The sequence below is a fragment of the Somniosus microcephalus genome, chromosome 6 (genome assembly GCF_052327205.1).
Source record: "Somniosus microcephalus isolate GS21.2 chromosome 6, FLI_Smic_1.0, whole genome shotgun sequence".
Taxonomy (NCBI): domain Eukaryota; kingdom Metazoa; phylum Chordata; class Chondrichthyes; order Squaliformes; family Somniosidae; genus Somniosus; species Somniosus microcephalus.
Window position 1 is genome coordinate 205,413,000 of NC_140992.1, and position 27,795 is coordinate 205,440,794.

Genomic DNA, 27,795 nt, shown 5'->3' on the forward strand with positions numbered 1-27,795 from the left:
AAAGTAAATAGCATGCTTAACCATTTGAAGGCCAAAGTCATCCTCCGAGTCTAGAGACAAATAGCCCAAATGTAGCAATTTATTTTTCTGCCTAGGCACTAAAAGAAATGAGTGCTGTACAACTATAATGATGAGCAAACATCACCAATTGTTTTGTTTTGTGATACCTTTGTATAAAGATGTCTTATTTACATGCACCTCTAAATTTCAAAGAATTAAATGGGCACACCAAAGAACTAGCACAGCAAGTGACTGCTAGATTTTTTTGCCTACCTTTGCCATGACTTAAGCAAATGTGAGGTTGAAGTGTTGATCCTGGACAGAATTAGTGTTTACTTCTAACTTAAGCAGGCTAATGACTACTTTATTATGCTTATATTTGGTCAATGGGCAGAAAAGCATTAAGGGTTCTATCCAGATTCATTCCAGGCAATCAGTGAAGGAGGAAATCCCCACTAAAGCTAGAGTAATAAAACTGCTATGTTAATTACAACAACTGTCGAAACAAACAATAAAAAGCCATTTTTGCTGTGTGTGGCCCATTATTTATCATTTAGTGTTTCTTTCTGATTGTACAAAACTGTTACAATTGCTCATCATCTGGAAATCTGCAATGTGGGTATTTTGTGTTTTTTTGATCTGACTTCATGCTTTGCTATGATAATTGGATAGAAAATGAATTTATTATTGACAGATTTAGGTTGTGCTTAAAAACTCCCACTATAATGAGAGCTTTCAATGATGGCTTAAAACCCATTTTAAAAGTTTTAGTTCCTTTGGAACAGTTTTTTTCTCAAGCTTTAAGTGCTTGAAAGGAAAACATAAATAATTGTCCTGAAACAATTAGACTCTATGGTACTTCATGCCAACTATAATCAGTAAGGAAAATAGTAACATGCAGAACAAATTCAGTGTATTTTCAGTAATGTTTTGTGTTTGCTGTTCAGCAAACGATCTTTTCAGTAAAAGCTTAGCATTTCCATTAGATTTGTACAACCAGTGGATATGGGAGAAAATAGTTGTTGCAAATTTCTCAAGAATACTTGCCTTGCATGTTTTTTAAGGTTTACAACTGATGAACACTAAGGTCAGTCATCACTTTAGGGAAAATGTTCACCATTCAAAACAGCAAAACAAGTGTTGCTTTGTTATCATTTAAAAAAAAAGAATATTACACCCACAAAAGTGACGCTGCATCTTTCCTGATCTGTGCTTGTTTGGAGGAGGAATTGTTGAAAGTCAAAAACACGTGTATAAAGGAGAAAAATTGGATTAAACTCAATAACATTTGATGATGCATGTCTCTCCTTTGGAAAAAGATGTGTTTTTTTGTGTGACAGCAGTAGCCACAGGAAATCAGCTCATCTGTATGCATAATTAGGGAAATGGGGTGATTGAAGGGACTGCAGACTAGATCTCTCAGCATTTCTAGCTGCTGGTACAGTGGTTAGTGAGGGGAAAAAATAGCTGACTTGTGTTTATTTCATTGGTCTTAATTTGATTTTTAATTGCGTAAAATAATTAAGGAACTACAGAACTCGCACCTTTATTGGTATGCATTATTACAGGGCACTTTTGCATATTGAATTTTCATATTTTAATCACATTGTTGTCTTCACAGTACTTTTTTTTGCTTTATATTTTTAGAGGGTTAAGACAACTAATAAAACAAAAAATTATTTTACTTTTAAGCTATTTTAAAACAACTCACCAGTTAATTATTTAAGTCTTTGTACATTCTGAAAACAGTACTTTTGTTTATTCTGCAATGACTGTTGGTTGTCGGAGTCTCCTTACATAGGTCCCCAACCGACCATATGTGTCATGAGTTAGAATTGCTGGCAGCCTTGAGAGGGGGCGGGCAAAAGGCTGGATCACAGCTGCACGGTCTGGGTGCTGATGTGCTACACTGTATCCATCAACTTTAGCAGTGATCAGTATTCTTAAGGAACTATCCCGGTGCCAAGGAGGGAAAAGGGAAATGTCAAATTGGAAAATACAACTGGAAAAGATAGAATGTCATGCAGAAAATGGTACAGATTTCAGCCCTTTTGTATCCTGTATATTTTGATTCCTCGTTGTGAAAGGATTATTGATGTTGTGTTCACTCTGTGTTTGTGTAACAACCTAATCCCACTGGACAGGAGTTTGTCCGTCTTCACAGACACTTTCTGATCAGTAGGATTGTGGCCTGTTGTAAAAGGCAAAAACCTTTATTGTGTTGTTTTGTTGTGCATGCTATATAGCAGGAAAGTTGCTGTGAACTTTATAATGAAAAAGCTTGATGCATTTTTTCCCCATCGTTCTTGCACTAATGTTTTTAGAAATGCGGCAAATGCTTGTGATAAATGGCTTCTTCATATACTGCATGAATTAATTCTAACAAATATACACAGTTGAATTGTAGCTTTGCTTTACTGGTGCTCCGTTAACACTGTTGAATAGCTGGAGGTAGCAGCTGTAAAGAACATCACACTGTGAACAGAAGGAATTGTAATTTATTGTTTTTTTTATTTTGTTGCATCAGAACTGAAAATTCAGATTTCTGGCATTTGTTGCCCTTCATTACTTAGGTAGGGATTCCATTTAGCTAAGAACTGTGGGAGAGTAAGCTCAGGCAATAACTTCTTAGCAAGTTTGTGATACTCTGAATCTGTGCATGCTGATGTGTTTCTGACATTTGTTGATAACTATATTCACTGCCTTTATTTATGCTAGGAATGGAGATACAGTTTGGGAATTAGATTTAGTGGTGATGAGCAACTAAAACACATTCTCTCATCCTGTGGTTTTTCATACTTCCACACATGTTTACAGTCTGATAGTAGCCTACATTGCTATTTTTTCCACTTAATTCCAAACAGGCTTGTTCTGTTATTCGGACTGAGAGTGAAAGGAGTTTGACCCCATCAGGATATCCAATTAAATTCCTATTTGTTCATGAACGAGCACGCACGTTGTTGCTGTCAGGCTGGCAGAAGATGGACTGAACAGAGAACCTCTCTTCAACTTCCAACAATGTCTTTTATTTGTTCTGGAAACTATCCAGGTGGAATGAAGAACAGAGTAAAAATAGCATAGGGAGCTAACATTTTAATTGTGTCTGCTTTACATTGCATTTGATTTGTTGTCCAGCGTCCATAAAGAATTACTGTCTCGAAGTATCATATTTGCAGCTCAGTTATTTTGAAAATGTTACAGTAGTGGAAAAACGATCGAAGGGTTTTATCCCATCTATAATTAACTGTTGGGGTGGGGGGAGTTGTATACTACCTATAATTAAATATTTTGGTAAGGGAAGAGTTTATTTTCACCTATAATGAAATGTTCGAATGAAGTAAAAAAAATTGTCACCTTTCAATAGGTGGGGGGGGGGGGTGGTGCGGGGGGAAGGAAGATTTTTTACCACTTACAATACAATTTTTTTGAGGGGGGTGGGGGAAAAGAGTATTACACTACCTATGATGCAATGTAATGTTTTCAGGTGGAATAAGAGCTTTACACCACCTATAAAGTTTTGTGGGGAGAGTTTTATGCTGCCAATAATTAAGAAGGTGAATCTGTGAGGGGTTCTCCTGCTCATCCATGCCATAATGCTGCTTTTTTGGGTTTCCGTTGCACTTCTGCCAAAGTTACGGTGGATGAGCAGGAGAACCCCTGTGGAAGTTCACCCCCAGGTGTTTTTGGTGGTGGTGGTGGAAACTAGTTTTAATAAATATAAACACAGAATACAAGTACTGCTTCCTGCTCGCATGTTGCAGGAACATATCTGGGTAATGAATGTATAATAGGACTTACTGCTGGCAGAACCATCATGGCCTTTTTGTTGCTAATATTTTCCACTCATAGCAGTTAAGAGGCCTGTTAAAATACTTCAAACTTCCCACTGGTAGTTCTCATTGCTGAAATGAGAGTACTGCCAGTAGATAGAGGAACAAGAAATGTTGGTCCAGTGTGTAAGTAATGGCCAAACAATAATTTCTAGTCAGGTTTTACTTTTTTTTGGACATTGCTAATGCTTTAAAATGTCATGATTTTTGTAAGTTTCACCAGATTTGACACTCCTGAAGATTCCTGGTCTATCAGTGGTCTTCAGCCGTTTCCATGTCTACGCCTTAGTTTCCCTGTACCTCTGCATTTCACCTGTATTCCCCTTACTATTCATCTGCATTCCAGCCAACGTCTAGCACTAGATCAATTTAATTCAAAGAAGGCTTAGGTTTTAGTTTTTAAAAAAAATAAATGATCATGTTTAGATTATACAACCTTCTCTGGCATCCCTCCTCTCAGATGTCCCAGTCTTGCCTTCTTATCCTTTTACATTAGCTTGGATTGTTTACTTGAACCTCTAGTCCAGATATTTTTGTCAGGTCTGCATACATTCACACCAGGCTACCCCTCAGCGACGTTGTTGCCTTTTTGTCCCAGCTGTACTTGTGCATACAAGGTCTTTCAGTTCTCTTTGCTACGTGCCCTCCTATGGGGATAATTCTACTTCATATAGTATGTTTCTTTACAAAAGTATCTTCCACCATCAGTTTTCAGAAAGGAAATTGAGAGAGTACAATGGCAACATGTTCCCGTAAAGGTCAAGGGTGGGACCAACAAGCCCAAGGAACCTTGGATGTCAAGGGATATACGAGAATGGATTAGGAAAAAAAGGGGGGCTTTTGGCAGATACAAAGGACTAAAGACAGAGGAAGCCCTAGAGGAGTATAAAAAGTGCAGGGGGATACTTAAAAAAAGAAATTAGGAGAGTGAGGAGGGGCCATGAAATAACACTGGCGAGCAAAATAAAGGAAAATCCTAAGGTGTTTTATAAGTATATTAAGGGCAAGAGGATAACTAGGGAAAGAGTAGGGCCCATTAGGGACCAAAGTGGCAAACTGGGTGTAGAGCCAGAGGATGTAGGTGGGGTTTTAAATGAATTTTTTGCATCTGTGTTCACTATGGAGAAGGACGATGTGGACATAGAAATCAGGCAGGGGGACTGTGATATACTTGAACATATTAGCATCGAGAGGGAGGAGGTACTAGCGGTTTTAGCAGGCTTAAAAGTGGATAAATCCCCAGGCCCGGATGAGATGTATCCCAGGCTACTATGTGAGGCAAAGGAGGAGATTGCAGGGGCTCTGACACAAATTTTCAGAACCTCTCTGGCCACAGGGGAGGACTGGAGAAGGGTAGTAAGGATAAACCAGGGAATTACAGGCCAGTGAGCCTAACATCAGTGGTAGGGAAATTATTGGAAAAAATTCTGAGGGACAGAATTGGTCTCCACTTGGAGAGGCAGGGATTAATTAGGGATAGCCAGCATGGCTTTGTCAAGGGAAGATCATGTCTGACCAATTTGATTGAATTTTTCGAGGGGGTGACTAGGTGTGTGGACGAGGGTAGTGCAGTGGATGTGGTTTACATGGATTTCAGTAAGGCTTTTGATAAAGTCCCGCATAGGAGACTGGTCAGGAAGGTAAGAGCCCATGGGATCCAGGGTGCCTTGGCACATTGGATCCAAAACTGGCTTAGTGGCAGAAGGCAGAGGGTGATGGTGGAAGGTTGTTTTTGTGACTGGAAGCCTGTGTCCAGTGGGGTACCGCAGGGATCGGTGCTGGGTCCCTTGCTGTTTGTGGTCTACATTAATGATTTGGATGTGAATGTAAAAGGTATGATCAGTAAGTTAGCAGATGACACGAAAATTGGTGGGGTGGTAAATAGCGAGGCGTGAAGCCTCAGGCTACAGGACGATATAGATGGGTTGGTCAGATGGGCGGAACAGTGGCAAATGGAATTTAACCCTGAAAAGTGTGAGGTGATGCATTTTGGAAGGACTAACAAGGCAAGGGAATACACAATGAATGGTAAGACCCTAGGAAAGACAGAGGATCAGAGGGACCTTGGTGTGCATGTACATAGATCCCTGAAGGCAGCAGAACAGGTGGCTAAGGTGGTTAAAAAGGCATATGGGATACTTGCCTTCATTAGCCGAGGCATAGAATATCAGAGCAGGGAGGTTATGATGGAGCTGTACAAAACGCTGGTAAGGCCACAGCTGGAGTACTGTGTGCAGTTCTGGTCGCCACACTATAGGAAGGATGTGATTGCTTTGGAGAGGGTGCAGAGGAGATTTACCAGGATGTTACCTGGGCTGGAGCGCTTCAGCTATGAAGAGAGACTGGACAGGCTGGGGTTGTTTTCCTTAGAGCAGAGAAGGCTGAGGGGGGACCTGATTGAGGTATACAAAATTATGAGGGGCATAGATAGGGTGGATAGAAAGGAACTTTTCCCCTTAGTAGAGGGGTCAATAACAAGGGGGCATAGATTCAAGGTAAGGGGCAGGAGGTTTAGAGGGGATTTGAGGAAAAACTTTTTCACCCAGAGGGTGGTTGGAATCTGGAACTCACTGCCTGAAAGGGTGGTAGAGGCAGGAACCCTCAACATTCAAGAAGCATTTGGATGAGCACTTGAAATGCCATAGCATACAAGGCTATGGACCAAATGCTGGAAAATGGGATTAGATTAGACACGGCTTGATGGCCGGCGTGGACGTGATGGGCCGAAGGGCCTCTTTCTGTGCTGTATAACTCTTTGACTCTATGGCCTAGAAATTGGGTATAGCCTCGCTTGAGGCGTTAGAACTGGCGGAGCGCTAAGTTTATAGCCAGACGAAAGTTATCGCTGCCTGGCGAGATATTGGGTTGCATCGCCCCCAAAGGGGATTGAGGCGCTAATTCAGCCGTTGCACGGTGCTCTTAAGGCGCAAAAGTTCAGGCGCTACTCAATATCGATGCGGACGGGCGCAGCGCAGGTGATCTCAATTACAGGAAACGACGAGACCTCCAGGCGCCGGCCGGCTCTTAAAGGGGTGGGTCAGTCAGCCTGAGCTTCAACACCCAACGCCTTGTAGGCCTCAGATTCGGCGCTCGCCCTTGTCTGGCGGTACAAACTTGTTCAGCATGGAGAAGGTTAGACAGAGAGCAGAGCGCTTCAGCACTGAGGCTCTGGACCAGTTGGTGGCTGCAGTTGAACGCCGTCGAGAGGTCCTGTATCCGGATAATGGCAAGAGGCCGAATCAGAAGGCTTACCGACGATCTTGGAGGGAGGTTGCTGTGAGGGTCAACTCCAGCAGCATGGCGACCAGGACCCCTGTTCAGTGCAGGAAGAAATTCAACGACCTCACACAGATCGTTAGGGTGAGTGATGGTTTAGCAATCTTCTGATTCCCTCCATCTGCAGCTGACTTCGGGCACCCTGCTGCAAATGCCCCAATGGCCATCTGTCAGCATGCACCCATGGCCCTTTCTGGGCACACACACGGACAGATGTCTCAAGGCCTCATGTAAGGGCTCTTGCACCATGGGGGGCATGCGATGATCTCTCAAGGCATCATGTAAGGGCTCTTGCACCATGGGGGGCATGCGATGATCTCTCAAGGCATCATGTTACAGAACTTCCCCTTCTTTCCCCTGCAGTCCAAGCTGGCGATGATCCGAAAGGAGCAGCGTCGAACCGGTGGCGGACCTGCACAAGTGGTCACTCTCACGGATCTGGAGGAGAGAGTGCACCAGATACTTGGAGGACGTCTGTCTGGTCCTGTGACCACTGCATCTGCCGACCCCATTACCGACAGCGAGGGTAAGACTCACCTTTTTCAGCTGTTGCCTTCCACTTGGTCTCCCCGCCAGCATGCATCCTCAGTGTTCAGCCATGTCAGAGCCTTGCCGCAATCTGGCATGCCTTTCAGCAAAGCTGTCCTTTTGCTAAAGCCACTCTTCCACCTCGCACTTTCAGATGAAGCAGCACCAACTCGGGCTCAACGTGCTGAAGCTGCCAGTGCCAGTGCCACCGGAGGCGAGGACCAGGAGGAATCCGGACCAGCCATTGCAGAATCCCGGGAGCTGACACATCTACAGACTGGGGATAGTAGTCCCCTGGAGGGGAGGGGGGGGTGCTCTGAGGATGAACCAGTTGCCGGACCAAGCGGCATGCAGCAACGCACGGGGGATAGGCAAGTTCGGCCACCGTCTCCCCGGAGGGCAAGGCAGGTCGTGATGACTGCTGCACAGAGTGCAGATGAGGTGCGTCGCCTGGCTGAGATGAGCAAACAGGTCCGGGTCAGACACACGGAGCTGATGGCTGCAGTGGAGAAGATGCCTGAGTCAATAGATTCATTGGCTAAGAGTATGTTGGACTTCGGGGCAACAATGGAGGGGACTCTCCAGGGCTTTGGGGCAACAATGGACAGGACTCTCCAGGTGTTCGGGGCAACAATGGACAGGTCTATCCAGGGCTTCGGGGCAACAATGGACAGGACTATCCAAGGCTTCGGCCCAACAATGGAGAGGACTGTCCACGGCTTTGAGTCGGCTATGGAAAGGACTGTTCAGGGCTTCGGACAATCCCTGGAAAGGCCTGTGCAGGGCTTGTCCGAGGCAGTGGAGCGGTCGGCACCTGCCTTGTCCGAAGCAATGGGAAGAACTGTCCAGGCCTTCTCCGAAGCACTGGCACCTGGCACACAGGTCCTCACTGTTGCCACGCAGTCACTTGCTGGGCTCCTCCACAGCCAGATTGACGCAACGCGATCTCTCACTGTAGCCACCCTCTCTGCATCAGTTAGGATCACCCCGGGCCCTTCCAGTCCCATACAAGGCCAGGAATCAGTGGAGCATGCGATTGTGGCGGATGAGCCGAGCCGCTCCCCTCAGATAGCCAGTGTGTCGTCCGACCATGGTGCAGGTGTCCTCTCTCGGCAGGAGACCACTGCACATGTCAGCGCTGGGACGCCTGCATTGCAGCTGCCACCACCTGCAGGCCACACTGCTTCCAGCCATGGTCACATCAAGCATCCTGCGTCCGCACACTCCAAGCCCAGAGGTCGGCCAGGCTGTCCCTCGGGCTTCTGCGCATCCAGACAGTCAGCAGGCGTCCCCCAGCCTTGAGGCCGCCACTGGGGTCCAATTACATAGGAGCAGCAGGGAGGGAAGGGGCCGGGCGCGAAAGGGAAGTCGTTCTCCCTCAAGGGACCAGTTGTAGAGGGAGGTGCTGAGACATTTGTTTGTCCAAATTCAAGGGCAGCCTCACCTGTTTATATATCGGCAGAAGGTTTGTTGAGTTTTGCGGCTTGGCCGAACAGTTCAGTTATTTTGAAAGTTATGGTTTCTGTTGACATTACGTTGTTTAGCTGTAATGAAAGACTTTTGTGCCACTAAACAGAAGTTTCAATGTGGCATGGTGCATGTGACTAGTTTCAGTGATGCTGGCATTCAGAGGCCCTCAAACATCCAAAGTGCGCATGAGTTAAGACTCTCATCATTCCGCCACAGGGGTCTCGACACGAGTCCAGATGAGCCTCTGATGTATGGCTTTCAGCAGCCCTTCCATCTTCCTCCTCCTCCTCCGCCTGCTCTTCCTCCTCCTCCGCCTGCTCTTCCTCCTCCTCCTCATACTCCTCCTCCTCCGCCTGCTCTGCTGGTCGTTGAGGAACAGCTGGAATTGGCTGGGTGCGTCGATTCGCCAAGTTGTGGAGCATGCAGCAGACGACGACGATGTGTCCCACTTGCTGCGGCGAGTACTGCAGGGATCCCCCCCGAATCTTCCAGACATTGGAAACGCTTTTTGACAACACCAATAGTGTGCTGTTTACTGTGCCTGGTCGCCTGATGGCCGCTACTGATCAGCTCTTCTGCTGGGGTGTCGGCCACACGGAGTGTTGTCATCAGCCATGACCAGAGAGGATAGCCCTTGTCCCCAGTAAGCCAGCCTTGTCTTCGAGGCATCCCCTCAAAAAGGTAACAAACTGAGGTCAACCGCAGGATAAAGGCATCGTGTCTGCACCCTGGGAAATGCGCGGTGACTGCCATGATGATTTGGCGGTGGTCACAGACCAGCTGCATGTTGAGGGAGCGGAACCCCTTGCGGTTGCGCAAGTCCTAAGGATGATGGCATGGCGCCCTCAAAGCCACGTGTGTGCTGTCACTCGCCCCCTGCACCATGGGGAAGTCCGCAATAGAAGTGACACCCTGCGCGCCCTCTGCCTGCTTGTGCAGGGTCCGAGGGAAGGTAATGAATTGACGCCTTAGCCTATAAAGGGCATCTGTAACTTGCCGGATGCAACAGTGGACTGCAACCTGAGCGACAGTCGCAATGTCCACAATGGCTGACTGAAAGGATCTGTTGGCCTAAAAATGGAGGCCATCAGTCAGTTTAGCCATCACGGACAGAGAGGTTCTGCAGCGTTCACGCGGCTGCAGATCCTGACCAAGCAGGTGGCACAGATCAGTAACAATGTCCCTCCAGAATCGGAGCCTTCCCAAACACTGCTCCTCCGACATGTCAAGGCTTGTCACCTGCTGCCTAAAGACCCTCGCAGTTTCCCGTCGGATTGGCCGACCTCCATTGCCCCACCTCCTTCTGGCCAATCCCGGCCCCCTCTCCCGCCGTCTCTCTGCCCCTTCACAGTGTTGGGCGATGAGGCCGTTACCCTCCAACCAAGCTCTCATTCCGATGCCAGTTGGTCAAAAGGCTTTTAGGTGTAGTGCTGCAAGTGCTTCGGACAGGTTTGAAGGACCCAAGTACTGTAAAGCTAAATTCCCAGAACTCCGCTCCACATTAGCTCGCCAACTCTAGCAACGATCGCAATGAGCAGGCCAAGTGGCAGAAGATTCTGCACTAAAGCTGTCCCCTTTAAATAGCGCCCCCCTACTCCGAGAAGGGCCTGTTAGCCCTCCCTCGAAATGTCACTAATAGCGCTGGGCGCTAAGGCTCCAGGCGCCACCCAATATGCGCTCAGGCGCTCCTAGAAGGCGTTGCACACTGAAATGACGTCATGAACTGCTTGCGCTCGCGGGCGCGCGCAGGCGCTAAATGTATAGTCAATATCTGAGTTGTCGCTATCATCATAGCGCCGCCCCAACATAGGGCATCGCCCCAATTCTAGGTCTCTTTAGGCGCTCAGCGCCGGCGCTACCAACTCGATTTCTAGGCCAGTGACTCTAAGCAGGTGAAAACTCTGCACCATTAAAGTTGCACTGTGACAGTAAATGAGTAAGTGCAGGAGGAAGTGCACTGTGATGTGATCATGGCACCTGAGTTTGGTACAATGCTTTACGCTGAATTGGAATGTGCAGTGTTGCCTGGTGGAGTACAACACTTGTGCTGCAAGCTCATCAGCGAGCACAAAGTAGCTGGCTGAACAGGAGCCTTCAGTCATTTGCTGTAGAATCTACGAAACACAACCCACCATTTGACAGTGGGCACCCGAGCTTTTTTAATCATCATTCAGCACCAGTGGCTTCAACAGCCTGGTGGTTTGTAGCAGCAGTTTCTTTTATGGGAATTTGAGGAGGTTTCTTAATTTTGTAACTGAAGTGGGGGGGGGGGGGACAACACCTTCCACCACCTTGCTGATGATTGAGAGTAGACTAATGGGGCTGCAATTGGCCGGATTGGATTTGTCATGTTTTTTGTGAACAGGACATACCTGTGCAGTTTTCCATATTGTCAGGTAGATGTCAGTATTGTAGCTGTACTGGCACAGCTAGTTCTGGAGTACAAGTCTTCAGCACGACAGCAGGGGCCTATAGCCTTTGCTATATCCAGTGCGCTCAGCCGTTTCTTGATATCACGTGGAGTGAATTGAATTGGCTGAAGATTGGCTTCTGTGATGGTGGGGAAACATAGAAACATAGAAGATAGGAGTAGGCCATTCGGCCCCTTGAGCCTACGCCACCATTCAATGAGATTATGGCTGATCATCCATATCCCTTGATCCCTTTAGCCTTAAGAAATATATCCAACTCCTTCTTGAATATATTTAATGAATTGGCCTCTACTGCCTTCTGTGGTAGAGAATTCCACAGGTTCACCACTCTCTGGGTGAAGAAATTCCTCCTCATCTCTGTCCTAAATGGCTTACCCCTTATCCTTAGACTGTGACCCCTGGTTCTGGACTCCCCGACCATCGGGAACATCCTTCCTGCATCCAGTCTGTCTAGTCCTGTTAGAATTTTATAAGTTTCAATGAGATCCCCTCTCATTCTTCTAAACTCCAGCGAGTATAAGCCCAATCGACCTCAGGAGGAGGCCGAGATGGATCATCCATTCGGCACTTCTGGCTGAAGTTGGTGACAAATGCTTCAGCCTTGTCTTTTGCACTTGCGTGCTGGGCTCCGCCATCATTGAGGATGGGGATGTTCACAGAGCCTGCTCCTCCTATCAGTTGTTTAATAGTCCACCACCATTCACGACTGGATGTGGCAGGACTGCAGAGCTTTGAGCTGATCCGTTGGTTGTGGGATCGCTTAGCTCTGTGTATAGCAGGCTGCTTCCGTTGTTTAGCATGCATATAGTCCTGTGTTGCAGCTTCCCCAGGTTGGCACCTCATTTTTAGGTACGCCTGGTGTTGCTCCTGGCATGCTCTTCTGCTCTCCTCATTGAACCTGGGTTGGTCCCCTGGCTTGATAATGGTAGAGTGAGGGATATGCCGGGCCATGAGGTTACAGATTGTGGTGGAATACAACTCTGTTGCTGCTGATGGTCCACAGCGCCTCATAGATGCCCAGTTTTGAGCTGCTAGATCTGTTCTGAATCTATCCCATTTAGCACGGTGGTAGTGTCACACAACACGATGGAGGATGTCCTCAGTATGAAGATGGGACTTCATCTCCACAAGGACTGTGCGATGGTCACTGCTACCAATACTGTCATGGAAAGATGCATTTGTGAGAGATAGATTGGTGAGGGCAAGGTCAAGTAGGTTTTTCCCTCGTGTTGGTTCTCTCGCCACCAGTCTGGCAGCTATGTTCTTCAGGACTTGGCTAGTTTGGTCAGTAGTGGTGCTACCGAGCCACTCTTGGTGATGGTCATTTAAGTTCCCCACCCAGAGTACATTCTGTGCCCTTGCTACTCTCAGTGCTTCTTCCAAGTGGTGTTCAACATGGAGGAATACTGATTCATCAGCTGAGGGAGGGTGGTAGGTGGTAATCAGCAGGGATTTTTTGCCCATGCTTGACTTGATGCCATGAGACTTCATGGAATCCGGAATCAAATGTTGAGGATTCTCAGGGCCACGCTCTCCCAACGGTATACCGCTGTGCCCCCACCTCTGGTAGGTCTGTCCTGCCGGTGGGACAGGACATACCTAGGGCTGGTGTTGGAGGAGTCTAGGACATTGGCAGAAAGGTACGATTCTGTTAGTATGACTATGTCAGGCTGTTGCTTGACTAGTCTGTGAGCCAACTCTCCCAATTTTGGCACAAGTCCCCAGATGTTAGTGAGGAGGACTTTGCAGGGTCGACTGGGCTGGGTGGGCCGTTGTCAAGTTCGAAGCCGGTGCCGAGGTCGATGCCGGATGGTGTCTCCTTTTTTATTCTTATTAATGGCCCAGAAATTCTGGTCGGAGGCTTCCCGCGGGTGCAAGCCTCTGACCTGCACTTACCTAGCGCGCTGGCCGTTGTGCTGTGGGCCCGCGTGGGATTCCGATCCTGGGCCTGTTCCAACTGCCGGCACGCAGTGCTTGCGTATCCCAGGGGCGCAGTTAGTTCGAAGCGTCCCCTGGGATCACGTGGGCCATGGAGAGCCAATTGTAGCAAGGAATCTCTATTCATAGATTTGACAGGAAGACCTGTCAAATCTATGATTAGAGTTCAGTCCCAAAACATAACTAAAACTTCAAATAAAAATTTTTTTAAATCACATTTTTAAAATAACTAAATTACATAAAATAACTATTAAACAATAATTTACATTTTTGAAAAAATTAATTACAGTTTCTAACAGGGCTAAAGATAAACTTACCTTTCTTTAAAGTATTTAAAAATAATAAACCTGTGGAAAAAATGTTTTAATTTTACTTAATTCACCACTTACCTTGTTAAAAGCAGGCCTTGCGACTGCTTTTTAAAAGCGTAGCTCCTGGAGACTTACCCTCCCGAAGAAATCTGGAAAAAAAACGGAAGTTCCAGGCGTACGTGCTGCCTCTCCGGCGCATGCGTTTGACCTGTGAACTCCTTCCTATAAGGGAACGGAAGTTCCGGTTTCCCGTGCATGCGCAGTGCATGCACGAAACCGGCACTTGCGTTGGGCCTACGCGTGAGTACCCAGTGCGTACTCACCCGTGGGGACCTGAATTTCTGGCCCATTGTTTCTTGTAGCGGTTTGTTGCAACTGAGTGACTTGCGAGGTCAGTTAAGAGTCAACCACATTGCTGTGGGTCTGGAGTCACATATAGGCCAGACCAGGTAAGGACGGCAGGTTTCCTTCCCTAAAGGACATTAGTGAACCAGATGTTTTTTTTTTACAACAATCCGATAGTTTCATGAACACCATTACTGATGCTAGCTTTTTATTCTAGATTTATTTAATTACAGGAAACTTTCTGGTATCCGGCACTGACGGGACCGAGCTGGTGCCGTTAGATCAAAACTGCCGTATAAACCAGCTGCAATGTTAAAACATACAGAGCTTTTCAGCTCCGTGTGAATCAACAAACCCTGTTGCTTAGCAACAGCTTCAAAACAGTCGGTTGCAGCTGCAAGCGTCTCTAGCTGAAGCTGTTGCTTAGCTACAGACCTTGCAGAGCCTGACTGGGGGGAAAAAAAGCAACGAGAAGTAAAAAAACTGATAGAAAACGGCTCCTGAATTTTGCCGGTAGATAGAGCTTTCTGGACTTTTAACCTCTGGTTAAACGAAAGTTTCCTGTAACTGAATTTAAATTCCACAGCTGCCGTGGTGGGATTTGAACTCTTGGCTCCGGATTATTCATCCAGACCTCCGGATTACTAGTCCAGTAACACAACCACTATGCTACCATTCCCGACAAAATATAATTAACATCTATAGACATTCCATTGTCCCCTACTTTAGTCACCTCTTCAAAAAATTCAGTCGGGTTTGTCAGGCATGACCTACCTACCCCAAATCCATGCTGGCTCTCTCTGATCAACTGAAAATTTTCGAGGTGTTCAGTCACCCTATCCTTAATTATAGACTTTAGCAATTTCCTGACAACAGATGTTCGGCTAACTGGTCTATAATTCCCTGGATTCCCTGTCTCGCCGTTCTTAAATAGTGCAATTTTCCAATCTAAAAAATCAGTTCCTGAATCTAGAGAACTTTGGGAGATTATAGTTAGGGCATTTTTTGTCGTGAGGTGGACAGAAAGGCATGGACATTTGGGAATGTAGGTGGGAGCAGGAGTGAGAAAGAAAAGCCATGGGTGCTTAGAGCAGGAGGTGGGAGTAGTGGAGGCAACACAAGGGAGCAGCAATGTCATGGGCGCTTGGAGGGACTGGAGAGCAGTGGAGGTAAGAAGGCTGGAAGCGTATGCAACAAGAAGCAGTAGGAGGAAGGCATGAACGTTGGGGCATGTGTGAGTCGGGGAAAATGCTATAGGCCTTCAAATCCCCCCCCCCCCCCCGACTCAAAGAAGGTTTTATAAAAGGAAAGTGTCTCCCCTCAATTTTCCGACACCTTAATGGAAGCTTAAACAGTATTTATACTAGAGTATAAGTACTGTTTGGAGAAGCTTCTATTATTTAAAATGCAAAGTTGCAAGGCAGCACTTTAGTGAATCTTACCTCAGCCATATGCTGGAGAGTTTTCCCCCTGAATCCCATTGACTTAGGTTATACTAGAGCTCCTTGGTGCCACATTTGGTCAAATGCTGCCTTAATATTAAGTGCAGTCACTCTCGCCCCACCTTTGGAATTCAGATCTTGTGTCCATGTTTGGATCAAGGCTGTAATGATGTCTGGATCTGTGGTCCTGGCAGAACTCAAACTCAGCATTGGAACTTGGTTTCTACAAGGACTTGTGGTGGTCACTCCTTCAAATGCTGTAATGGACCGACATATCCGTGACAGGCAAATTGGTGAGAACGAGGTCAAGTAGGTTATTCCTTTGTGTTGTTTCTCTCACCACCTGCTGTAAGCCCAGTCTGGCAGATAGTCCTTCGGACCCGGTGAGCTCAGTCAATGATGGTACTACCGAGCCACTATTGGCCATGTGCATGGAAGATCCCACCCAGAGTACATCGGTGCCCTTGTTACCCACACTGCTTCCAAGTGGTGTTAAACGTCAGCTGAGGACGGGCGGTAGGCAGTAATCAGGAGGTTTCTCTGGCCATGTTTGGCCTGACTCCATGAGACATCATGGGGTCCAGAGTCAATGGTGAATTCTCCCAGGGCTGCTCCTCCCTGACTGTATATCACTATGCCCCCACCTCTGGTGTGTCTGTCCTGCTGGTGGGACCCGATATGCCGAAGGATAGTGTTGCCGGAGTCTGGGGTGTTGGCTGATAGGTCTGACTCTGTGAGTATGACTTGTCAGGCTGTTGCTTAACTAGTCTGAGACAGCTCCCCCAACTTTGGGACCAGTCCCCAGATGTTAGTGAGGAGGACTCTGCAGGGTGTTCCTGTCATGATTCAGTGCCTTGGTTGCAGTTGAGTGGTCTGTCTGGTTTTACTCTTATTCTTTGTAGTGGTTTGATGCAACTGAGTGGCTCGCTAGGCCACTTCAGAGGGCAGTTAAAAGTTAACCACGTTGATGTGGAACTGGAGTCACCGGTATGTCAAATCGGGTAAGGATGGCAGGTTTCTTTTCCTGAAGGACGTTAGTGAACCAGTTGGATTTTTACAACAATCGACAGCTTCATGGTCACTTTTACTGGTACCAGCTTTTTATTTCCAGATTTTTAAAAATTAACTTCAATTCTGTTTGGGCTGTATTTGTTATTTATTTCTGCTGTGCTGAGCTTTATAGTCTCCTGATTTATATAACACTTCACATTGGAAGCGGCTTTTTTCCCCCCCACTGTTATCTGTGCAATTGTATCCACAAGTTAGCTGTAGTTAGAAAATGACTCGCTGCAGGAATTTCTGAAGAAATATACTGATCATCAGTATGCAAGGCAAGTTATCAACAAGGTGATTTCAGACATAGATATACTCACTCTGCTGGAATTAGTGTTTCTGGGGAATAATTATGCATTATGGGATGTAAATTTAGAAATGACTCCAAATTATTATCTCTGCCACACCTGTGGTATGAGAACTGGAAATATTTTTCATGTTTCCACACGAATGAGGTCATAATTATTTAACTGTGGGATATGGAGTTGCTTTCTTAGTAGTCTCTCAGTTATACAAATAATAAATCAATTCATTCCTTATGCTTCCTGGCACTTAAATTTCTGCAGTTCACAGCATTGGCAGAATAATTGAATGGCCTTTTGTATGGACTTAAAGTAGAAATTTGTATATTTTAATACAGCGACTAGTGGTAAACTTGAACATGTATGTTAGTTATTGTAAATTGTGCCATGTGGCTAAAATGCTACACCAGCTCTGTGACATGCTGTTCGTTCAAGTTCTATTTGGGATTAGAAAAGGAAACCATAATAAGTGATTACTGTATATGCTAATATTTCCATTCATAGACTGATTCATTTGTAACTTGATAAGACGGTGACTTACTTGATTAACTTAATTGGGAAAAATCATGTAGGTGTTGTGTTCATTCATTAACCTCCATTTTAATATTATTTCCTCACAAGTGATGCTGACTTTAAAAATGATATGTCTGCAGGTTTCTCATTTACCTCTGTATTTGAAGTAGGAGCCATGGTTCATTGACTTGTTGCCTGGTTTGTTACATCACTGTTTCGTGATGGTGGACCATAGAACTAGATCAAAACAATGAATTCCTGGCTCATTTCAAGGGTCATTGCAGCTTGAATCCTATGTTCATCAGGACCGGATTTAAACTCAATGGTTTAATTTTAAAAAAACGCTTTAAATACATTTCAAAGTATAATTGACTGCTTCAAATTGATGTTGGCTTGTGCAAATGTACTACTCAAGACACCATGTTTTCATAATTCTAATCAGACTACAGTGTTTGGAATTAAGTTGTGCTAAGTTTTGAAAGATAAAAATAAAAACAACTTCACATACATCCTTAGGAAGTGTGTGAAGAATGTCTGCATTAGTAAATTAAATTGACCGCTGTAGGCTATCTGTTAACATGGTAGAATTGTGAATACAAATTTACTGCAGTGCCTTAGCTTTATTGTCTTACTCCTGACTAGAAAGCAACCATGTATTCTGAGATACTAATGTTTTAAAATGTTGGAACAAATAGGGGTAACTGACCTGAGAGTTGTTTCATTTTTCCAAAGTTAACATTACCAAATCTGGAGCTTTTGACATTTTTATATGGCTTTTATCCATCATCTTTGTCTCTGCCCAAAGAGGAGCATTCGTAATAAGGTGGATGAATTGGCTGCGCAAATAGAGGTAAACGAATATGATTTGGTTGGGATTACGGAAACGTGGCTCAAGGATGGCCAAGGCTGGGAACTCAACATCTAGGGGTATTCGATATTCAGGAAAGATAGGCAAAAAGGAAAGGGAGGCGGGGTAGCATTACTGGTTAAAGAAGGGATTAACACAATTGTAAGGAAGGATATTAGCTCTGATGATGTGGAATCTGTATGGGTAGAATTGAGAAATACCAAGGGGCAGAAAACGTTAGTGGGAGTGGCATATAGACCTCCAAACAGTAAGGCAGAGGTTGGGGATGGCATTAAAAAGGAAATTAAAGAAGCGTGCAGTAAGGGCACAGCAGTCATCATGGGTGACTTTAATCTACATATAGATTGGGCTAACCAAATTAGTAACAATACTGTGGAGGAGGAATTCCTGGAGTGTTTAAGGGATGGTTTCCTGGACCAATATGTCGAGGAACTAACCAGAGATCAGGCCATCTTAGACTGGGTATTATGTAATGAGAAAGGATTAATTCGCAATCTTGTTGTACGAGGCCCCTTGGGTCGGAGCGATCATAATATGATCGAATTCTTCATTAAGATGGAGAATGAAGTAGTTGACTCAGAGACAAGCGTCCTCAATTTAAATAAAGGAAACTACGATGGTCTGAGGCACGAGTTGGGTAGGATTGATTGGGAAATGTCACTCAGAGGGTTGACGGTGGATAGGCAATGGCAAACATTCAAAGACCGCATGGATGAACTACAGAATTTGTTCATCCCAGTTTGGCATAAAAATAAAACAAAAAAGGTGACTCAACCGTGGCTAACAAGGGAAATTAGGGATAGCATAAGATCCAAGGAGAGGACATATAAATTGGCCAGAAAAAGCAATAATCCTGAGGATTGGGAGCAATTTAGGATTCAATAAAGGAGGACAAAGGGATTAATTAAGAAGGGGAAAATAGAATATGAGAGTAAGCTTGCAGGGAACATAAAAACTGACTGTAAAAACTTTTATAGATATGTGAAGAGAAAAAGATTGGTGAAGTCAAGCGTAGGTCCCTTGCAGTCAGAATCAGGGGAATTTATAATGGGGAACAAAGAAATGGAAGACCAACTAAATACATATTTTGGTTCTGTCTTCACAAAGGAGGACACAAATAACCTCCCAGAGATGCCGGGGAACATAGGGTCTGATGAAAGGGAGGAACTGAAAGAAATCAGTATTTGTAGGGAAATTGATGGGATTGAAGGCCGATAAATCTCCAGGGCCTGATAATCTACATCCTAGGGTACTTAAGGAAGTGGCCCTAGAAATAGTAGATGCATTGCTGATCATCTTCCAACATCGATGGAATCTGGAACAGTACCCATGGATTGGAGGGTAGCTAATGTAACCCCACTATTCAAAAAAGGTGGTAGAGAGAAAACGGGGAATTACAGACCGGTAAGCCTGACATCGGTAGTGGGGAAAATGCTAGAGTCCATTATAAAAGATGTGACAGCAGAGCACTTGGAAAACAGTGACAGGATCGGACAAAGTCAACATGGCTTTACTAAAGGTAAATCGTGCTTGACTAATCTACTGGAATTTTTTGAGGATGTAACTGGTAAAATAGATAAGGGAGAACCAGTGGATGTGGTGTATCTGGACTTTCAGAAGGCCTTCGATAAGGTCCTGCATAAGAGATTAGCATGTAAAGTTAAGGCACATGGGATTGGGGGCAAGGTATTGACTTGGATAGAGAACTGGTTGGCAGACAGAAAGCAAAGAGTTGGAATAAACGGGTCTTTTTCCGAGTGGCAGGCAGTGACTAGTGGGGTACCGCAGGGATCGGTCCTTGAACCCCAGCTATTCACAATATATATTAATGATCTAGACAAGGGAACTAGATGTAATATCTCCAAATTTGCAGATGACACAAAGCTAGGTGGGCGTGTGTGCTGTGAGGAGGATGTCGAGAAACTCCAGGATGATTTGGACATGTTGGGTGATTGGGCAGAAGCATGGCAGATGCAATATAACGTGGATAAATGTGAGGTTGTCCACTTTGGTGGCAAAAACAGGAAGGCAGATTATTATCTAAATGGCAATGGATTGGGAGAAGGGGAAGTGCAACGAGACCTGGGTGTCCTTGTGCACCAGTCGCTGAAGGTAAGCATGCAGGTGCAGCAGGCGGCTAAGGAGGCAAATGGTATGTTGGCCTTCGTAGCAAGAGGGTTTGAGTACAAGAGCAAGGATGTCTTGCTACAGTTGTACAGGGCCTTGGTGAGACCACATCTTGAGTATTGTGTGCAGTTTTGGTCGCCTTATCTGAGGAAGGATGTTCTTGCCATGGAAGGAGTTCAGCGAAGATTCACCAGGCTGATACCTGGGATGGCAGGAATGAAGTATGAGGAGAGATTGGGTCGATTGGGCTTGTACCCGCTGGAGTTTAGAAGAATGAGAGGTGATCTCATTGAAACTTATAAAATTCTGACAGGACTGGACAGACTAGATGGAGGAAGGATGTTCCCGATGGTCGGGGAGTCCAGAACCGGTCTAAGGATAAGGGGTAGGCCATTTAGGACAGAAATGAGGAGGAATTTCTTCACCCAGAGAGTGGTGAACCTGTGGAACTCTCTACCACAGAAGGCGGTGAAGGCCAGTTCATTAAATATATTCAAGAAGGAGTTGGATATATTTCTTAAGGCTAAAGGGATCAAGGAGTATGGGGAGAAAGCAGGGACCGGGCACTGAATTTGGATGATCAGCCATGATCGCATTGAATGGCGGAGCAGGCTCGACGGGCTGAATGGCCTACTCCTGCTCCTATCTTCTATGTTTCTATGTATTGCGGATGGAGCGCTGCTATCCGCTCTAATGTTTTTGGTTCTATTGCTGCACATTCTAAAGAAACAATTTAGCATAGAATTATGTTTTGATTCTATAAGGTGATGGGGTAGGGGAAGACAGGTGCCTTATTAACTTGCATATATGCCATCCTTTTTAAAAGTAATAAAAAATCAGTTTAAGTTGAGTGTGGCCCATATGTTTTTCCTGGAGGAGGAGTATTTTAATAATGATGACATATTTTGATAGTATTTTTGGTTTCCCTAACTACAGGAATGACTGACTATACTTCAAAAGTATGTCATTGATTGTGATGCTTTGGGACGCCATAAGCTCTATATAATGCAAGTTCTTTCTTTATTGCCATCAATCTCCATTATGGTAGCCGAAACTCTCTTTTAACCGGCACCTAAATATCCAGAAATCTCTCTTAACCGGCAAAATTCAGGAGTAGGTTCAGGTAAGTTTTACTATATATTAGTGGCCGTGTAACCGGGGTTCCTGGATCTGTGGTCGTGTAACCGGGACTTCTGCACAAGTGCCGTGTAACCGGGGCTCCTGCACCTGTGGCCGTGTACGGGGCTCTCGTACCTTGGTAAGTATATCCCTCTGTAATCCGGACTTTTTGATCAACTGGCACCACGCCGGTCCGGTCGGTGCAGGATAAAAAAGAGTTTCCTGTACTTAGTTTAAGATTAGGTTACCGTTTCAAAGAGATAAACCTTGGTGAATGCATTTATGGGAAACATAATGTTAGTAAGTTTGTTTGCCTTTCACTAGCAGTATGTAAGCAAATATAAAGCATCATACTGATAATGTGTTTCACATCCTAGAAACTGAATAAGAAAACTCATCATGGTGGGTTTTTCCGTGTCAGTTGAGTTCAGACCCCTAAAAGTCATATATTGTGATATAAAGTGATCATCATGAGTAGAAGCAGCGCAGAGAAGAGCGATGAGGTGCAATTTGTTAAGTTAAGACTCCTTGGCCTTGACGAGGTGGGAGTCTTGCAGAAGTCTTAAGCACTGAGAAACCAGTGGAGTGCAAAAGCTCACAAGGAATGTGTAATCTAAAGCTTATGATGTGTGGTATTTATGTGATATGGGAAATCCTAGATAATTTGTGTGTCTTTTTTCATTATTTTACCTCAGGATGTTGGCAGGGCTGTATTTATTGCCCATGACTTGTTGCCCTGAGAAGGTGGTGTTGAGCTTTCTTCTTGAACTGCTGCATGCTGGTGTTGGGTTGGGTATTGCAGGATATTGATGCAGCAACAATGAAGGAATGGCAATAGATGTCCGTGTTAGGATCGTGTGTGACTTGGAAGGAGCATAGGATTGATGGTGTTCCCACAATGTTGCTGCTTTTGTCCTTCTCAGTAATAGAAGTTACAGGAGGATGGAGGTGCTTCAAAGTAATTTTGGTGAGTTGTTGTAGTGCATCCTGTAGATCAATCATACTGCGGCCACAATGCGCTAATCATGATTGGGGGGAGCGTGGATGTGGATATTGAGTTGTTTGCAGAGGCACCAATCAAGAAAACTGCTCTGTTTTGGATAGTGTTAAGCTTGAGTATTGTTGTGGGTGCACTCATCCACTGGTAAATAGTCCATCAAAAGGCTTAGTGGAGTCAGGTCTCTGCTCACCTCTATGCTGCCCAGGGATTTCCTGGGGCTTTCCCAGTGATCGAAATATACCTGCACTTGTAGTTGTGCACTGGCCCAGTATTCCTGTTAGAATGAGGCAGGAGAGGCTATTCATGGCCTTCTGCCTCATTTTCTTAGGCTTAGACTGTTGGCACTCCATCATGGTGCAAAGGCCTGCTCTGGACCCACTGTGGACTGGAGGGTCTGTGGCGGTCCCGGGGGCAGGCCAAAGGTGAAGCAGATAAGTTTCTAAATTTAGTTATACCTTCTTTCCCAGAATGATCTAAATGCCTTTGCCCTTCCAGCGACTGCTGACCGGCAGCAGTCAGCACTTCTGTGTCCTGCCTGATATTTAGGTGCAAGGCCAGTCAGTGGGCAGGCCTGTGCCGGAAGTACGTTTGGACCATGCAAAATGCTCCGTGCAAAGAAGTTGTGCGAATTTTAGTAATTATGGGTGTAGCGCACGGGAGGTCTGCTCTGTCTGTTAGGTGCCCACTGGGCATTCAAAGAGGAAAATTGGTTGCTATAGATAAAGGGAATGGATTCAGTAGTTGTGGTGCATATGAATTTTCAGAACCCATTCAATGAGGTTTCCTGCGAAAAGCCAATTACAAAAATCCAGGCATTTGTTATGAAGAAATGTAGCAACATGGATAGAAAGTTAGTTGACAGATAGGAAACAAAGGGTTAATGTTACTGTTAATTTTTGTTGTTTGGATTCAAAAATGGTTGCAAGTGTTGGACATGGGAGTCAGTGTTGAATCCATTTTTTAAGGGAGAAATAGACAAACATTCGAAGTGGTGAAAGATGCAGATTTATGGGGCGAATGCAGGACAGTAAGATTGTTCCAGCTACGAACCAGCACAGACATGATGGGTTGAATGGCCGCCTTCTCTGTTGTAAACCTCTGTTTCGAAGTATTAATGAGTTCGAGCAAATAAACCCAAAACAATATTTTAAACATGCAAGGGCAACAGAACAAGAAGACACAGATTCAAGGTTGTGAAGGGTAAATTTAGGATACAGGAAACTTTCTGGTATCCGGCATGGACGGGACCGACGTGTTGCCGGTTCATCAGCAATTCCGGATAACCGAACGCTATAGTAAAAGATACGGAGCTCAGAGCTCCGTATAAAGCAACAAACCCTAACAGCTTCAAAACAATCGGCACAAGTTGCAAGCATCTCTGTAGCTTAGCAACAGCTTCAGCTACACCCTTGCACAGCAACAAATCAATTAAAAAAAGTAACTAAAAGTAAAAAAATTTACCTAAACCGACTCCTGAATTTTGCCGGTGGATAGAGCGTTCTGGTTATTTAGGGGCCGGTTAATCGAAAGTTTCCTGTAGATATTAAAAATGATTTCTTTATACAGGGTGACAACAGATGGAATGTGTTGCTAGTAACAGTGGTTGAGGCTAGGACACTCAACTCATTTAAGAAGCAGGTGAATATGGTAATGGGGAGATGGGAGGATGAGACCAAATGGGCTGAAGGGGCTTTCTGACCTGAACTTATCTTGTGGGCATCACAATAATTATATTTCATGATGAGAAGAGTTATTTTAAGTGATATATAATATACAAGCCAGGAGGTAATGATGAGCATATATAAAACCTTAAGACCTCGGTTAGAGTTGCGTGTTCAGTATTGGGCTCCACACTATAGGAAGGATTTAGAGAGGGCATAACGCTGATTCACCAGGATGCTTCCTGGTACGAGGAAATACAAATAGAAAGAAAGACTTCAAAATGATTTTTTGTTCGAACAATGCAGATTATAGGGCTATATAATAGAAGTGTTTAAAATTATGAAAGAATGGGACAGGTTAGATAGAAGCAGACTGTTTCTAGTAGTTGAGGGGTCAGGAACAAGGGGCCATAGATGAAAGATTAAATGCAAGAGATTTGCAAGATTAACTGAAAAAGTGTATCTGATGCCTACGGGCTACTCGACTGATCCGAATGATTTGAGGGCTGTTCAGGCTCAGGACACTGCTCTAGGCAGGATAAAGTTCTTTATACACGAGGCTGTGCAATGTACTTTCAGGGTTAGTAGTTGAGGCAGAAACTATAGCAACATTCCAGATTAGATTGGATAGGTGGATGAAGCTAATGGGGTTGAAGGAATATGGGAACAGGTTGGGTAAATGTGTTTAGGAGTATTAGCTTGTGTGGAGGGTAAATGCCTACATGGACTGATGGGCCGGCTTGTTTCCATGCTATAATTTCTGTGTATAACAGTATGGAGGAAAAGGAATAGAATTTTTATGACCTGGATTATAGGTAAAGCAGACAAGTAGAAATCGTTGATTGCGTCGATCGTGCTGATCATGGCAACATTTTGAAGGCTAGACTTCCATATCCTCACATTATCGTGCAGTGAACGCAGTCTAGTGTGTATGATCATTCAGTTTTAATTGTACTGTGTATTAAAAGTTTAGCAACAAATGTATGCATAAGATGTGTTTTTAAATGATGGTTATTTAGTAAGAAACTATTCATTGTTATTAGGAAAAGACGTCGTCAACTTTTAGGCAGCTAGACGTGTCTTAGTAGGTATTAATTTTCAAGTGGTCAGCAGTGTAAGTATATTTTAGATTAGAACGGTCCCAGTGGATTGGAAGGTAGCAAATGTAACACCGCTATTCAAGAAAGGAGGGAGAGAGAAAATGGGGAACTACAGGCCAGTTAGCCTGACATTAGTCGTTGGGGAAAATGCTGGAATCCATTATTAAGGAAGTGGTAACAGGGCACTTAAAAAAATCATAATGTGATTAGGCAGAGTCAACATGATTTTATGAAAGGGAAATTGTGTTTGACAAATTTATTAGAGTTTTTTGAGGATGTAACAAGCAGGCTAGATAAAGGGGAATCAGTGGATGTACTATATTTGGATTTTCAAAAGGCATTTGATAAGGTGCCACACGAAAGGTTGTTACATGAGATAAGGGCTTATGGGGTTGGGGGTAATATATTAGCATGGATAGAGGATTGGTTAAAGAACAGAGTGTAGGAATAAACGGATCATTTTGAGGTTGGCTGGTTGTTACTGGTGGGGTGCCGCAAGGATCAGTGCTGGGGCCTCAGCTGTTTACAATCTATTTTAATGACTTAGATGAAGGGACCAAGTGTAATGTATCCAAGGTTGCTGACGATACATAGCTAGGTGGGAAAGTAAGTAAAGGTGGGAGGACAAAAAGAGTCTGTAAAGGGATATAGATAGGTTAAGCGAGTGGGCAATAAGGTGGCAGATGGAGTATAATGTGGGGAAATGTGAGGTTATTCACTTTGGTAGGAAGAATAGAAAAACAATATTTTTTAAATGGTGAAAAGCTATTAAATGTTGGTGTTCAGAGGGATTTGGGAAACACAAAGTTAATGTGCAGCTACAGCAAGCAATTAGAAAGGCAAATGACATATTTACCTTTATTGCAAGGGGGTTGGAGTAAAAGATTAAAGAAGTCTTGCTGCAATTGTACAGGGCATTGGTGAGACCACACCTGGAGTACTGTGTACAGTTTTGGGGGTAGATTTTCCCGAACCTGTTGGGAAGAAGGCGGGACTTCCCCTTTTGGGTTTTTGACCCACCCACTTCGACGTCCAGCCAATCCGTGCAATTTTCCCTTGATTCACCTTGTTGAGCCCGCCCAGCGGGTTCAGCAGGCCAATTAAGGGCCACCCGGCAACAGGTGACGTCACAGACTGCAATTTCATCTGTCAAGAGTTTTTGACAGATGAAATATCAGTGTTTCACAGCTGTTTGAAGCTGTGAAACACTGACAGTCTGAGTTCTACCATGAGTCATTCTGCACAGACTGTTAACAGGCAGTTAATTGGCACTAATCCCTTCCCGCCTGGTTTTGGCGGGTCCCAGTGTGGGGCGGGTACCCGCCGCCCCTGAAACTTATGTGGGGCGGGGTTTTGGGCGGGATGGTGTCGGGACCCCCAAATTCGGGATTCCCCCCCCACACGCCTGAAACCCTGCCTGACGGCTCCATGAAAATCTAGCCCTTGGCCTCTACCTAAGGAAGAATATATTTGCCATAGAGGTGGTACAACAAAGGTTCACTAGATTGATTCCTGGGATGAGAGGGTTGTCATATGAGGAGAGATTGAGTAGAATGGACCTATACTCCTGAGTTTAGAAGAATGAGAGGTGACCTCATTGAAACTTATAAGGTTCTGAGAGGACTTGACAAGGTAGATGCTGAGAGGCTGTTTCCCCTGGCTGGAGAGTCTAGAACTAGGAGGCATAGTCTCAGGATAAGGGATCAGCCATTTAGGACTGCGATGAGGAGAAACTTCTTCACTCAGACGGTTGCTAATCTTTGGAATTCTCTACCCCAGAGGGCTGTGGATACTCAGTCGTTGAGTATATTCAAGGCTGAGATCGATTGACTTTTGGGGCAGGATTTTCATTCAGGAGTCGGGTTGGAGGCGGGACTACAACTTTTGGGGTTGTAGCCCCGCCTCCATCGAGATGCGGCCAATCCACGCGCTTTTAACTTGATTGACCTTGTTGAGCCCGCCCAGCGGGCTCAGCAGGCCAATTAAGGGCCACCCGGCAACAGGTGATGTCACAGACTGAAATTTCATCTGTCAAGAGGTTTTGACAGATGAAATATCAGTGTTTCACAGCTGTTTGAAGCTGTCCAACACTGACCGTCTTCTAACCTGAGTACTTCTCCACAGACTCGGTTAGAAATCTCTCCTGCACAGTAAGCTGAAGGCTGTCACTTTTGACAGTTCGCAGCCATTCTGCTTTCTGTGCCGGTGAGATGAGGGACTCCGAGACCTAAAGGAAGGAAGGCTGAAAAGGTAATTTAAACTTCTTTAATCACTTTAGACACCCCAAACACACTTACCTTTGCACTCATGCGCACATCACTCACCTGAACACCGACATCTCGACCCCTCCAAGTCCTTCAACCCGACGGCCCGCCTCCTCTAACTTGGCGTGGTTTGGAGCCATCGGGAATCCCACACTTCAACCTTCAAAATAGGGATTAGGCTAAGAACTGCCTGTTAACAGGCAGTTAATTGGCACT

At 45.0% G+C, this 27,795-nt stretch overlaps 1 protein-coding gene across 6 annotated transcripts in view; it reads left to right on the forward strand.

Annotated features, from left to right (window-relative positions):
• The first annotated feature begins 1,880 nt into the window (after positions 1-1,880).
• Positions 1,881-27,795, forward strand: part of plekhg4 (pleckstrin homology and RhoGEF domain containing G4) — a 318,289-nt gene continuing 292,374 nt past the window's right edge. For all 6 annotated transcript variants that reach the window (XM_085991271.1, XM_085991272.1, XM_085991274.1 and 3 more), the window contains exon 1: positions 1,881-2,033. In XM_085991271.1, coding sequence (XP_085847397.1) covers positions 2,022-2,033 — 12 coding nt within the window. In that variant the 5' untranslated portion in view covers positions 1,881-2,021. The remainder of the gene's footprint in view (positions 2,034-27,795) is intronic.